The sequence below is a fragment of the Homalodisca vitripennis genome, chromosome 5 (assembly GCF_021130785.1).
Source record: "Homalodisca vitripennis isolate AUS2020 chromosome 5, UT_GWSS_2.1, whole genome shotgun sequence".
In the NCBI taxonomy this organism is placed as follows: domain Eukaryota; kingdom Metazoa; phylum Arthropoda; class Insecta; order Hemiptera; family Cicadellidae; genus Homalodisca; species Homalodisca vitripennis.
Window position 1 is genome coordinate 113,524,272 of NC_060211.1, and position 14,879 is coordinate 113,539,150.

At 33.8% G+C, this 14,879-nt stretch overlaps 1 protein-coding gene across 1 annotated transcript; it reads left to right on the top strand.

Annotated features, from left to right (window-relative positions):
• Positions 1 to 298: 298 nt before the first annotated feature.
• On the top strand, positions 299 to 14,494 carry LOC124362740 (protein OSCP1). Its single transcript, XM_046817481.1, has 6 exons — positions 299 to 420; positions 8,758 to 9,077; positions 11,599 to 11,758; positions 12,637 to 12,790; positions 13,663 to 13,848; positions 14,037 to 14,494. The coding sequence occupies exons 1-6, from the start codon at positions 309 to 311 to the stop codon at positions 14,200 to 14,202; spliced, it is 1,098 nt and encodes a 365-aa protein (XP_046673437.1). The 5' UTR covers positions 299 to 308; the 3' UTR covers positions 14,203 to 14,494.
• Positions 14,495 to 14,879: the final 385 nt, after the last annotated feature.

Below are 14,879 nucleotides of genomic sequence, written 5' to 3' on the forward strand. Positions count from 1 at the left end.
TCCTTTTCGTGTTATGTAAAGAAACCAGATTTGTAAATTTTAATTTTACCGTAATAAATATATCCTGATTTGTAAATGAGATCATCGGTATACTATCAGTAACGGAAAAATATAGCTTCTATGTATGAATGTAAATTATACAAATGATACGCATTCACATTTCTCCTGAGTATTGTTAGGGCGGTAAAAGATGCATGACATTGATTGATTTAGGGCGTTATTTGAATAATTGCTGCAACAACTTCAGTGTCATGACAACGAGACAAAACAGCCGGGACCGGCAATGGATCGAACAGTCACAGTCTACGATGGCGAGGTACACGCTGCCTCTCCTGTTCCTCAACCTCAGCGGCGAGATGGTTTATATCCTGGACCAGAGACTGAGGGCTCAGCAGGTGCCGGCTGACAAAGCTAATAAAGGTATACAACCTAAAGTTATATATACATAGTCCGTGTATTTTTATAACTTTTAATAAATATAAACACCGATAAGTAAAATGCTGTTAGAAGTGATGGAAAACTCAATGATTAATACTAATTATAACACACGTAAACGTTCGGTAAAATTTTGGAAATGTAATATGTCTCTTAGAAAATTGAGCGTAACCGCTTAACCTAAAAGAATGGTGACGGCCGATCCATTGATTGTTTCATTGGATGTCGAGGTCAGGGACAACACGACATGAAATATACTTCATTATAGAGCACATTTTTCCGATAAAAAGTTTAAATAAACATATGAAAATATCTGCTAAGTAATTCAGATTTATCGGCCGTTAAGTAAATATTTTGATGAAATATGAGTATGGTTATATAAAATGTTGTGGTAATGTCAGAGAGATAGCAGGAACAGCCGGTCCTTGCTTAATAAGCAAGTTCTATCCACGTTGGCTGAGTGAATAGCGTTTCAGCTTATTAAAATCACGGGTTGGACATGGAATTTATGAACAGTACACAACCAAATAGTACTAATAAACGCTTACATTGAAGTAGTGTAATAATGGTTCCGATCTAGAGTATCATATCGTACACAAAAATGCGATGCATTGGTGAGGACATATAGCATGCATTATTATCTTATTCTAACGGTAAAAATGCATAGGTATGCCTTGGGTGCATACCTATTTAAAAATATATAATTGAATCATTGTTTTCACTCTTCTGTATATAACACCCCGATGTCTTTCTGTCTGTTCAATGGCCACGCGGTTTAGTTTCAGCATTGACACTGCAGCAGAAATAATTTCAATGTTTAAAAGTATTTATAAATGCAGGAAATTCAAAACTCCTAATACCATGACAAACTGTTGAGCATCAGGTTGTTGAAGATGAGTTAAATGTATATAATAAGCATAGCGAAAGTAATAATATTCATACCGTTGTCCGTATAGTAAAACTCTTGATAGAAACGTTGTAGATATTTGAAACTTGGTACATACGTTCGTCTTGGTCTAAGGAAACCCCATATTGATTATTGGAACCAAAGAAACCTATGGTTTGATTTTTGAGGTAAAAGTTCAAAGGACAGTCCGTCTGTCTGTGCGATACCTCTTGATAGGAAAGATCCTTAAGACGTGAAACAAGTAATAATACTCGTAATCTTTATTGCATAAAAGCCAATCAATACATTGCATTGTAAACGTCTAGTAATAGTTGTCAGTAAATATAAAAAGTATTGATGGAAAAATATTTTCATTAAGATTCATTCAAAGTTAAAATGTTGGCTCCTCATCGTTTACATAAATGGCATCAGAATAAAGGTTTTATGTCAATTAGTTTTCAATACCTAATTTCCTCAGCGCCTTGCCGTAAACTCATCGATCTAGAAATACGCTTGGTACAACAGGCAAATGACCAATTAAAAGACAATTTGGGAGACGAGCTCTGAAATGTGATGTACTGTTAGGATTTTTACAGCCTCAGAGAGACAACTGATATGACACTAACTGATATGACACTAACTGATATGACACAAGTTAACTTGTGAGAGTAGGCGCTAAACAGCGGTAGTGCTTTGTTGTTGAGTTCTGAAAGTTGTCCCTTCCTCCAATTTAGTACTGGTGAACATCACTCTCCTGAATCAAAACACATTTCGATTTACAGTAAAGGATTCCCTCTTTAAATGCCTTCTAGCTCCCTCTCTGAAGGCATTTTACACGCCTCTCTATGTTTCAATTGTGATGTAATTCGAGCATCTCGGTTTTGTAGTCAAAATACTAGTTCAAGATTATATTTAGCACAGATATCCCAAATCTTTCCCATAAGTGAAATGTGGTTGGATGAAGCTAAAGTATGCCATTCTAAAGATTTTTAGAGAGCAATAATCTACAAAATTAAGTAAGGCATAGATGCCTAAAGTAACTTTAAAATATTCAGTGTTTATATGGTTGTCCTGTTCAAACCGTGATCTAGGTATATTTCCAGGAACTATGTGGAATCTACATCATCCAGAAAGACCTTTTCCACTATGATAGTACGAGAATGTTTATTCAACTGCTGCTGAAGACAGAAGTAAATAACATTATACTTGAAATTATTTGTTTTCAAATTGATATCAGAAACATTTTGAATGCAAGAACTGAGAGCAATGAATGATTTGATGTCCAAGTCCCTTGGCAAAGATTTTATGCAGGAAGTCGCATTATCCACCAATTGAAACACCTTTCCATCTTGGATTGGCGAGTTCAAACTATTTATGTATAGAAGGAAAGGTATTGGACCCAAATTCGATCCTTGTGGGACTCCAAGGACCATTTTGACTTTATTCGACACAACATTCGATATCTGAACACACTGCTCTCTGTCTCTAGTGATGTCACTACGAGGTAACGCCGCGCCGCCCTGAGCAGTCTGGCGATTTGCGCATTGAAACAAGCGGTTGCAGATTATCTCGTCGGGATAAGACGAGATCCATGCGTATTAATTACCTCGAACGCCATATGCCTTTTACGGATGCAACATTGTCTCATGTAACACACAGTTAAAAAAGACCCGCACTAAACATAGACATTGAGGTGTTTCGGATGTTTTTGACGACGTTGTCTATGACTGTTCTCAACGTCGCGTCGCTGTCATTCGAGTCGGTGAGTTCACTGACTATTTTAGACACACGAAAAACGAGAGAGTATTGCGGAACCACTGAGCCAAGCAGGGCCAAGAAATTAAGAGAACTAGATTTTGGAGTCAAAAGGTCAAAGAGCGGGCCCGTCCATCCTTCTGAGCGACAACTCTAAATAGAAAGGTCCAACAGACTTGAAACTAGTAGCGCACCCAGAAATCTCTGGGGGATGTCCGAAACACCGGGGAATCGGGGGTATGAAAAACCTATAAATCAACAGACCCTCCTTGAAAATTTTGAAATATTAAGCCTTAAAATCATCATTTTATAGTACTTCTGAACTAATAAAAGGAGGGCAACGATCAGTTCAGATTATATAAAGTTCACAGTGTAAAACTGCTCTACCACCAATCTACCAAGAAGCTTATACAGGGATAATTACAATCTTTTTCAACAAATACAGTTTATATGAAGTGTATTTAACTAAAACAAAATTTAATCACGATACTGAATAAAATAGTTCAACTAAAGCACAAATCAAGACCAAAGATAAATATGAATTTTTACTCCTGGATAAAAAAGCATAGATATCAGAGTAGATATCAGAGTGTGAAAGTTGATCACAAACTGACTAATACAGCTACACTGACGGGATTAATATTGCAATTTTGTTTATTTTTACGTTTGGAGATATACTAACGATAACTTTCAGTGTTTATATCTATAACAAGGACACAAAACTCTTGGTCGTTATCTTGAGCGTGTAGTTTTGTAAAGCACTATATTAAACGTTTAATTTTTAACATATATTACATTGAGTAGGATATGTTAATTTACCGTAACTTGTAACCACTTGTTTAAATGCGCAAATCGCCAGACTGTTCAGGCGGCGTTGCCTCGTAGTGACAACGAAAGACAACAAACTCAAGTACTCTGTGCTCAGAGCTCGGAAATTCACTCATCACTGTGACAACCTGATCTCGTCGGGATCACTGTAACAGATACTTTGTACCGGGTACTTGTTCGTCCGCAGACTGAAAGTACCCGGTACAGGTTACTGTTATAGGTACTTTAACGATATATAGATACTTTACACGTTTACCGCCGTTCCTGGTACAAACTATTTGGTCTCAACACAATGCATGCGTGATATCTTTCAGTAAGACTTTGAGGCTAAAAGAACATATTTACAATTATAAAAAAGAAAACGTTGAAAAATCTAAATTAGTTGAACATGCTAAAAAGGAAATTCACCATATAAATTTTGAATCATGAAGTGTAGTTTTAAAGAATCTTTCTGGACTAAAAGGAATTAAATTGAAAGTGCATGTATGACGGTTTTAAAAGATAATTGTATTTACCAACCTTCCGTAAATTTCAGTGACATTTTTCTGTCATTAGTAAAACAGGAAATCCACTCCAAAACTGTGAATTTTAAACCATATTTTTCTACATAATTCTTTATAATTTATAAGTTTTTGGTCTTTATAATTAGTTTTAAATTTTATTCTATTTTATACATATGTTTTTTCTGTAAACAATATCTAACTGATGATGCCTTAAGCGGTGAAAGTGCTTTTGAAATAAATTAATGGAAGAATAAAAAATTACTTTTTTATTAAAACCTGGCAACTTCCATCAAGAATGAAAAGCAGAAAAGACTTTGACGAGCCCAGCTTATCCCTTTATGTAGTAGCAATGTTTCTGGGGTGCATAGTTTTGGTAAGAGTAGTCTTTTTCAAGGTGGCATTACAATGTAAGGGACTATTTGCCCATAACTGCATACGAAGGATCGTCGTAGAGATGTTTTGTTCATGTTGTTGTGTTTCTTTTGAATTTATCTTTCAAATTACATGTTACAAGATAGGGGTTGCAATTTAAAAATTTAAAGTCACCCCCTCTAACCCTCTTTCAAAAAAGGGAGGAAATATTTTTACCCTCCAAAAACTCCAAAAAAGTATTTTAATACTTATGATGAAGATTATACAGGGTGATTCAAAACTAAACGGCAATCTCTCGGGAGCTTATTCTATAGCTAAAAACAAGTAAAAAAGTTCATATAACCATATGCCCGGAAACGCTTCGTTAGCGAGTTACGCCTAGCGAAAGATTTCGCCCGGATTTCAGAACCCTTGGTGAAGTCAGGCCGTATAAAAATGGTAAAGGTAGTTACAAAGATACAAATACGATTGTTTTTTATGTTTTTATATCTGACAAATTTATTAAAATTCGTCCCAGAGCTGTAAATGCAATACTTTCAGAGATATCTTACGTAAAACACAAGAATTGGTGCAAAGAAATAACACATTTTTGTGTTTAACGTAAGATTACTTCCATAAATGTTAAATAAAGGTCATTTTTTTCTTAAACAGATTTGTAGAACATTTAATTCTGAAAAGATTCATGTGAATTACTTAGGAAACAAATTAATAATAGGTACCGTATTGAAATTTAGCTTTATTTAAAAATAAAACAGACGCACAAAAATGCATATTCTTATCTGCATAAAATATTAACTAATGTTTAGGTTGTGAGTAACAGCTGATCATTTATTCAACACTTTTTATCGTCATATTTTCTTTGCAAAGGTTGGCAATATCAGCTGATCAACAATTAAGTTCATGAAGTAATATTTGAATAACCTTTATGGAGGTTTTTGTATTGTGGCGTGTGAAGATTGTATTTTGTGAGATCCTGTGATTATTTGGAAATATTTTATACAAGTGTATAAAATATTTTATTAAATATTTATTTTTAAAATATTTTAGTAAATATTTTTATAAAAGTGTATGTAATTATCTTAGTAAATAATGGCAGATAATGTAAATGGTATGTATTCGTTTGAAGAGTATACGGACATGATACTGATTTACGGCAAAGTTAACAAGAATGGTTTAGCTGCAGTTCAGGAATATTGTGATACTTTTCCACATCGAAGAACACCTGATCGCAAAACATTTGAAGCTGTGGAGAGACGACTTGGAGAAACTGGTAGCTTTAAACCGAAGCGAATAGATACTGGTCGTCAACGTAGCGCAAGGAACTATAATAATGAACAAGCAATAATAAATGCTGTAGAATTATCACCAACCACAAGCACCAGACGATTATCACGTCAGTTAAATATTTGCCAGTCAAGCGTATGGCGGACACTTCATGAAGCACAGTTGTACCCATTCCATATAACACGTGTTCAAGACTTATTACCGCAAGATCTTAATAAACGGAAGATGTTCTGCCGCTGGTTAAGAAGAAATTGTTTACGACATCAGTATTTTCTTCGGCGTATTCTCGTTACTGATGAATCCTGTTTTACTAGAAATGGAATTGTAAATTTTCGTAATACCCATACTTGGGCGTACGACAACCCACATGAAACTGCGACGAGGCATTTTCAACATACATTTTCAGTCAATGTATGGCTTGGTGTTCTGGGTGATAATTTGATTGGTCCATTTTTCCTCCCTAATCGACTTAATGGAGTAGCGTACTTAAATTTTTTAAGAACAAACCTGCCTACCCTCTTGGAAGATATTCCTGTTCAAAACAGAATAAATGCATGGTTTATGCACGACGGAGCACCTCCACATTTTCTAATGATGTGAAAAACTATTTAAATGATACATACGGTAGACAATGGATTGGTCGAAATGGACCAGTAAAATGGCCACCACGTTCTCCTGACCTCACGCCAGCAGACTTTTTCTTATGGGGTTGGATGAAGTCAATTGTTTATTCAAAACGGATTAACACCATAGAGGAGTTACGTAATCGCATTACAGAGGCGGCAGAAACTATCAAGAATGCTCCAAACGTTATGAAACGCGCTAGAAAAGAGTGGATTCGTCGTGCGAAAACGTGCATTGCTAACAACGGAGGACACTTTGAGCAACTATTATAGGTGATTATTACAGTTTTATAAAGGTAAATACATTTTATGTTAATGTTTAGTCTAGAATAAATGATCAGCTGTTACTCACAACCTAAACATTAGTTAATATTTTATGCAGATAAGAATATGCATTTTTGTGCGTCTGTTTTATTTTTAAATAAAGCTAAATTTCAATACCTATTATTAATTTTTTTTCCTAAGTAATTCACATGAATCTTTTCAGAATTAAATGTTCTACAAATCTGTTTAAGACAAAAATATGGAAGTAATCTTACGTTAAACACAAAAATGTGTTATTTCTTTGCACCAATTCTCGTGTTTTACGTAAGATATCTCTGAAAGTATTGCATTTACAGCTCTGGGACGAATTTTAATAAATTTGTCAGATATAAAAACATAAAAAACAATCGTATTTGTATCTTTGTAACTACCTTTACCATTTTTATACGGCCTGACTTCACCAAGGGTTCTGAAATCCGGGCGAAATCTTTCGCTAGGCGTAACTCGCTAACGAAGCGTTTCCGGGCATATGGTTATATGAACTTTTTTACTTGTTTTTAGCTATAGAATAAGCTCTCGAGAGATTGCCGTTTAGTTTTGAATCACCCTGTATACCATTATCTCAATCTGTTTGGAATATATTCATTCAGGTGTAACAGGACTTAATTTACACCCTGTATATAGGAAAGTATTTTCGTCGTCTGAGTTTAAAATGTGTAAACTGTAAGAAATATTACAAAATATCAATTGTTTCATATATTTATGTCGCAACTGTCCGAGTAGGATTTGCCAGAAAAACTCACAATTTAGTTAGTTTAACTGTTATTTGTCCGAGTTGTGTAGGAAAAGTAACAAGTTATCAACTAAACTGTTTCATTGGTGTTAGTGTCAAATATGAAATAAATAAAATAATGAAATTTATTCCGTTAAAAGTATACATACAAAAACAACTTAAGTTGTTATACATAGGAATATAAGTTGACCACAGTATCCAGTAATTGTGGCCAACGATAATTAATTTTAGAAAATTACAATATAAACAATTAATTTGTGAGTTCAGCAACAAATTAAAAACTTGCACTCCGTGGCGCCTGTGCTAAATTGAGAAACTAAAGATTATAACATTACATTATATGAAAAAAGAAAAATTACAAATTTCTTACTTTTATAACTAATATAGGTCTACATGCTTGAACCGTACATTATAACACTCATTCAAAAGTAAATATCCCAGTTTGATAAAAATATTACGGGTATCAATTGAAATTATTTTCTATTTCTTTATCAAGTCATCTCACGAGAATTGCATTGACACATTTAAAGAAGTTGTCTTATTTTGTGCTTCATATTCTAGTTTTGTTACTTTTTAATTATTTCACACTTACATTTCTGTGGGTGGTGCCAGCGCAATATTATTTTGTTTCTATAATTATTATTATTACTATATGTATATAGTGCTTAATATGAGATATCAGCTTCATTTTTAACAATTATAATGCAAATACAGCGAAAAATTTAATAATATCTAAAACGCTTAAATGTCATTTTTCAGCTTTGAAATATTACATGCATCTTATATGTTTACATAAATAACATAATGAATCATACTGAATTTAATCATTTGGATGTAATACCCATGTTCTACTCATGCTTTATAGTAGTTTTGTGTTATTTTCAAGTTTGTTATAACGATTATTACTAACTTGCTTATCAACATATAAATTAAAACTCAAAATTGCTGAAACAATTACTGAGGTCACAATAATAATTATTATAAAGCTATAGTTAATACATCTTTGTGTTTCAGTATTAAATGACATCATTGGCATAATGCTGAATCAAAGATTTCTAGAAGAACTATTCAAGCCACAAGAAGTATACAATAAAGATGCTTTGCGAAGTGTGTTTGATGACTTGGCTCATGCATCTATCATGCGACTCAATGAAGAAAGCATGAATAAATTGTATGATCTAATGCGCATGGTATTCAAATACCAAGTGTTTGCTGCCACTCAACCTAAGGACTTGCTACTTGTGACTCTGAACCATCTAGACGCCATCCGTAACCTGGTCACTAGTAATGCCCTTCAGAAACAAGTTGATTCTGCTTACTTCCTGTTAGTAAAGGCAAGACGATTATGTCTTATATAGATATATATTAATAAATAAATAAGTAGTCAGTTTACATTCATAGACATTAGCAACTATTTAATAGTCCTTCCGGCCCAATTGGAAACAGTAGGTAGATTTCGTCATAACTGAGGCATTATTAATTTATAATTATGGTATTACATGTACTCAATTTCGAAAACCATTTGAGATTTAAAATATTTCCTATAACAAAAAGTTTATGAAATTATATAAGCATTCCAGAACATGTTTTACTTTTTCTAGCTACATAAATAATGGAGTTGTGAGTTTTTTTTCAAGTTTGGATGGCCACCATATAGGAACAAAATGGATACCAAGTTGGCCAACCAACTTTGTCAAAATAATTATGTGATTTTTCTACCAATACTGAACTTTTTTGGCATATCTATTGCGAGTTCTTGGTGATATAAAAATTCTTATTGGATTTACATGTAATTGCTGCATAAACAACTATTTTAAATTAAAAAAAACAGTTAGTTACAAATGTCCAGAACACATTGGGGGAAATCTGCTCAAGTGCAAATGACTATGCTCTTCATAACCCAAAAAAGTGCCATCCAGTAATTGGATACTTAACAGGAGTCAATCATGCAGACTGGCATTTCCAGACAAGTCTTCTAACCTGATTGCTCCTGTATGTTTTGGGAACTATTATTTTTTAAAGGTTTCCCAGGGACATTGCTCTCATTGCAGTTATGCAAAATAAAAGTAGACGAAACTTGTGACCTACACCTTACCAACTGAATGGCTGCACCAATACAGAATTTTGGCATAATTCTATTTAATAACTAGTGCCTACTGAAATAAAATCCATAATACCAACTATTTAAAATAATGCGGTTTAGAAACTTACTATACCTTACCGAGAGTATATTTTCACTATCGGCATGTTTTAAAAATAATAGCTTCATTTACTTAAATTTCTTAAATAAAACTTATTTTGCATTGAGGAAAACTTAAAATAAGAAATTAAAGCGGAGAATAATAACCTTAGAACGATGCAGACTAATCAAGATCTAAAAAAAAATTAAAAATCAAGAGGAAAAAATAAAATCCTGTGTACCAACCTTCCTTACTAATCAAAAGCAACCTTTCTTCTGACATTTAATTGCATAACATCTTTAAATCATCTTAGTTATACTAATGAACTATTGAAAGGTGGTGCAAATGGAAACAAAATTTTGTTTAGGACTACACAAAAACTCATTGACATTTTAACTACAAGGAGTCAGCCAAACTCCCATTAAAACATTGACCCAGGACATGACTGGGAGAGAGAGAGCCAAACTCTTACCAAAAAAACTGAACAAGAACATGGCAAGGAGAGAGACAGCCGAACAAAAATATTATGAATATCTATTTTGTTGGAGACAGTAAAAATTTTAATGGGAGATTTTTTAAATTCTACAGTCCGCCTTGTGGAGATGGCTCTGCCTCTCTGAGAGATGGGGTACTCGTAACTACTTGGGCTGGATTTGAAGTTCTTTAAAAGGCTGGTATTGCAGAGTGACTAGGCAAGCCTGGTAGTTTTTTACTAGTGCTGCATGTTGATGTTTTTAAAGTAATCTGTGTGCTTTCTGAAAGACTCTTCCAAAGTTTCTTAATCATCTCATATTTTTGCTGCCATAGGTGGATGTATTTTTTAAATTAGTTTTTAGTAGGAGTTTAGCTGTCTTTCCGTTATGTTTTGGTTCAATCTTTTGGTGGGAGTTAAGCTGTCTCTCTTACATTCAACACTCTTTAACACTCAAATAGAATCAACCCTTTCTACCATAGCTACGTTATATGTCTTTTCTAGTCATGGTGTGGCTCAGTTTTTTAGTAAGAGTTGGATGTCTCTCCTAGTCATATTCTGGTACAGTTTTTTGTTTGGCTCTCTCTCCCAGTCATGTCCTGGTTCAATTTTTTAATAGGATTTTGGCTGACTTCTTGTAGTTCCTTCTGTTAAAATGCCAGTGAGCTTTTGTGCAGTCCTAAACCAAATTTGTTTCCATTTGCACCACCTATCAATAGTTCACTACACTGTATTTTCATAGTTTACCAGCTGTTGTATTGTTACCTGTTGAATTTGGTGTTTGATTGTTTCCTCAGGTTTTTCTGATTCTGTAGTGTTTTTCTGCTATGCTTGCAAAATGAAGGTTTAAATGTGCAGCAACTTCTGGGGAATTATTTATGTGGATTCCATCCATCTTAAGACTTATTTCTTTTGTTGTTGTATATCTTTTAGACCATGCTGTGTTGATTGTACTCCATATCGCTAAACTTTTTAAACCGTTCATCTGTAGACTGTTTGAACTCAAATGTTCTATTTTCAAGCTTTGATATAACTCTGTTCAATTTTTCAATCAGTGTTCATAGGTTTATAAAGTATTAGTTCAGGATCCAGTGTACAACTTCATGTAAAAAATTATGAAAGATGGCTGGATTAAACACACAGATTTGAAGTGTTTGGAATTATTAAAACACCTAGGTAGTAAAACACTTCTAAATTGTCTAGACCTACGGACAAATGGGTTCTGGAGAATTGCAGAGACTTCGCTATCACATCCTCAACTTTTTCCAAGATATGAGAATACGTGTGTCAATATTTTTGCGCCAAAAGTTGCAGAACAACTGTGGATCATTTGTTATCTCGTCAAACTGCAACATTCCACACGGTAAGTACTAATTATATCCATGAGCCCTGTTTTAAGCTAACGCAGAGTGCTAAAGCTCAATTTTATCCTGAAAGAAATATTACAGATTATTTAAAATTAATGAATGATTTTTATGAATAACTCTTCTTTGCACACTTTTATTAACCTGGCATCAAATTACTTCTTTCTTTGAAGTTTGTTTTTGACGATGGAAAGATTGTTCTCATATGGATGTGGGATCTCTTCTCTTGTAAAGTCAAAGTTAAGAGTAGTTAGATATCTCAGACTTAATTATTTGCAAAAAAAAGTATATGTAAGTTTCATTTGTGGTAAGGGGCTTCACTAATAATGATAGTTTTCAAATTTTTGACCCTCAGGGAGAAAGGGTGATGGTGGGTAACTCAAAATGTTCAATTAGCACTTATAGTCTCGTAACATATAATTTTAAAGGCAATATATTCTTGGTTAGGCAATACAAAATGCACTTAAAGAGTTGAAATCAAACCACTCTCACAGGAAATGGCATCCCCAAGCGAATGTGAGCTTTATTGTGATTTATGATGTTCTAAATTGAAAAAATCATATTTAAAAATCCAAGAAACTTAATTATTAACCACTACACACTACTCTGAATAAAAACTACAAATAAACTAACTAGGCATCAGTATTTAGTAACCGAATAAGCTAGATCTTTCAAGCCAACTGTTATAAATTTGGGGAAATCTCTCATGAACTGATTAGATAAGAGCATTTCATAAGTCTCCTTGTAGCTAGTAAGAGTGCCACAAAGAGATTTCACATTTCTAAAATAACAAAAAAGTTTAAGGGGAGTGCAACTTACTTTTCAATCACCCTGTATATTCCTTCTAAAGTACACTTAATTAATGATTTTTATCCAGGAAATGAAGTCCCAGGAAGTATACGTATATATGGTTCTGACGGTTGTATCCTAGACCTGCTCAATTTCGTCTCCGGAGGAGAATTCACACAGACAACTGACGTAGGATCAATGGAGTTGAGAGGCACTCGTCACACTCTGCTTGGCACAAACATGTGAGTCTGTACCAGAATGTATCTTCTGTTATAAATCTTGAAAACAATCTCTTAACATTTTATGGTAAAGTGTGAGGTATAATAATTATGTTATATTTAAATAGGTTGTTAAAAAGCTTCTCTAGTAAGATTGGTTTAATGATAAGAGACTTGCCACAATGTTGCTAGCTATAATGGATTATTGTTTGTTTAAATTGTTATACTACACCTGGTAAGGATGTCTAGTAGAGGAGGGCTTTTGGAGCTTTAACCATATGTAATGCAGGTCAAAACATGTTTTCTGTCCAAACAATACAGTTATTGCAATTTTGTATGTACGGTATTTGGTAAAACACCTATACCTTAATTTTTAGTAAATGTATTTTATGCTTTTGGTTAATTTAGCACATGAAAAACAATTATTAATTTTTTCTCTGAAATATCAATTTTTAACAGAAAATAAAAAAATTATTATTATTATTAGTGGAGTAAATATTATTATTTATTGTCAGCTCACTTACAGATACTAGTTAACTTCACATGCTTAAAATTGTATACACGTATTATATTAGTAATGCCCAGAATAAAGAAAAACAATAAATAACAAAAATAAATCTAACATTTTTGTTTTACTCCATAACTAATTGTAATCACTGCATTGCAATTTTGAGACAATTGGTCTTTATTAAAAAGTATAGATAATCGCTGCCCAGGAATTGCCTGACTTGTCTTACCATCATATCCTTAAGCCGTAAAAAAATTGTATCTTGGAAGATTGTATCCTTCAGAGGATCAAACACAGCTTCAAGACACAAACAATATCACTCGCACCTTTAAATCAAATTACACCTTAGTCAAATTTGTTTGTAACTGCAATAAGAGGTTCATTCCAGTTACTCAACAACAGCACGGGTGGAGAATGACGGGTGGGATAGAACAGCGGTTAGTGACACAGAGGAGAGATACAAGTATCGACAAGAGCTTAACCTTCTCGTCAAACAGCTGCTGGGCTCTGAGACCCTTTCCTCACAAGACGTCATCAAGCTAGACTTGTTCTACGACCAAGATGGCACCCCTAGGTCAGTCTATACTATGGTGATAATAACATACCTCTCACTGATTACACTAATCACTAAAGGAATTCCAGTGAAATCAATCTGAGGGATTATTAAAGTCTGTATATATCAAATCAACAAACATTTTACCTATAATTGCATACCACAATTAGTTAGCAATTAATCTGTACACAGTATATTTACTGTTTCAGAGACCAACAAACATTGAATGCTCAGGCTATTTCTCCGACTGAAACTGAACCTGATCATCACGAGTCCCTACACAAAGTTTTGACGGAAATGACAATCAGCACTGCAAGAGATGACCAGCTTTCTGCAAACATTAATGTTGTTGATTTACTAGATAAGTTTTTATAGTAATAAAAAACATTATAGGATTAAATATGAAAAGAAAACATAATACAATTATATTATAAAACCAACATTTAACTTTTTTAATAGGGAAAATGCTAATAGTCCTCAGAGTGGGAGTCTCACCCATCACCATTCCAGTCAAACACAATAAAACACAAAAAAATCACATGGTAACACAATGAAAGCACTGTGCGGATGTTATTTTGGCATCACTGACAACCATCATAAACAAGTCTCTACAAACAGGGATAAAAAAAAGGTACCAAAGTTAAAAAAGGGGAATAAAATTGAAGAGGGAAACTACTTCCCTTTTCAATTATTCTTAGATTTTCAAAATTACTAGAAAAACTTGTGCTAAAAAGATTTCTGGCTCATGTAATGGAACTAAACCTTAAACCAATAGCCAGCATTGATTTATTAAGGAAAAGTCGACTACCACAGCCACGTCAACAGAAAGTTCACAACAGCCTTACTACTGGACTACAGCTGAAAGGCATTTGACTGCATAGGACATAAGATAATCCTAGACAAACTCCAAGGGTTGGGTATAAAAGGCACTCCTAAAACCTGGTTTGAAGATTATCTTACAGGACGAAGTCAACTGGTGGAGCTGTGCCACATAACTAACGGAGTAATTCAGTCAGGTCAAAACCACAACCAATAACTAGGGGAGTCCCTAT

Bases quoted from the DNA above. Each gene is read 5' to 3' on its own strand.
- LOC124362740 (XM_046817481.1), top strand. From the start codon at position 309: ATGGCGAGGTACACGCTGCCTCTCCTGTTCCTCAACCTCAGCGGCGAG. The intron at 9,078-11,598 runs GCAAGACGATTA...TAAATTGTCTAG, and splicing joins CTTACTTCCTGTTAGTAAAG to ACCTACGGACAAATGGGTTC. The intron at 13,849-14,036 runs GTCAGTCTATAC...TTACTGTTTCAG, and splicing joins GACCAAGATGGCACCCCTAG to AGACCAACAAACATTGAATG.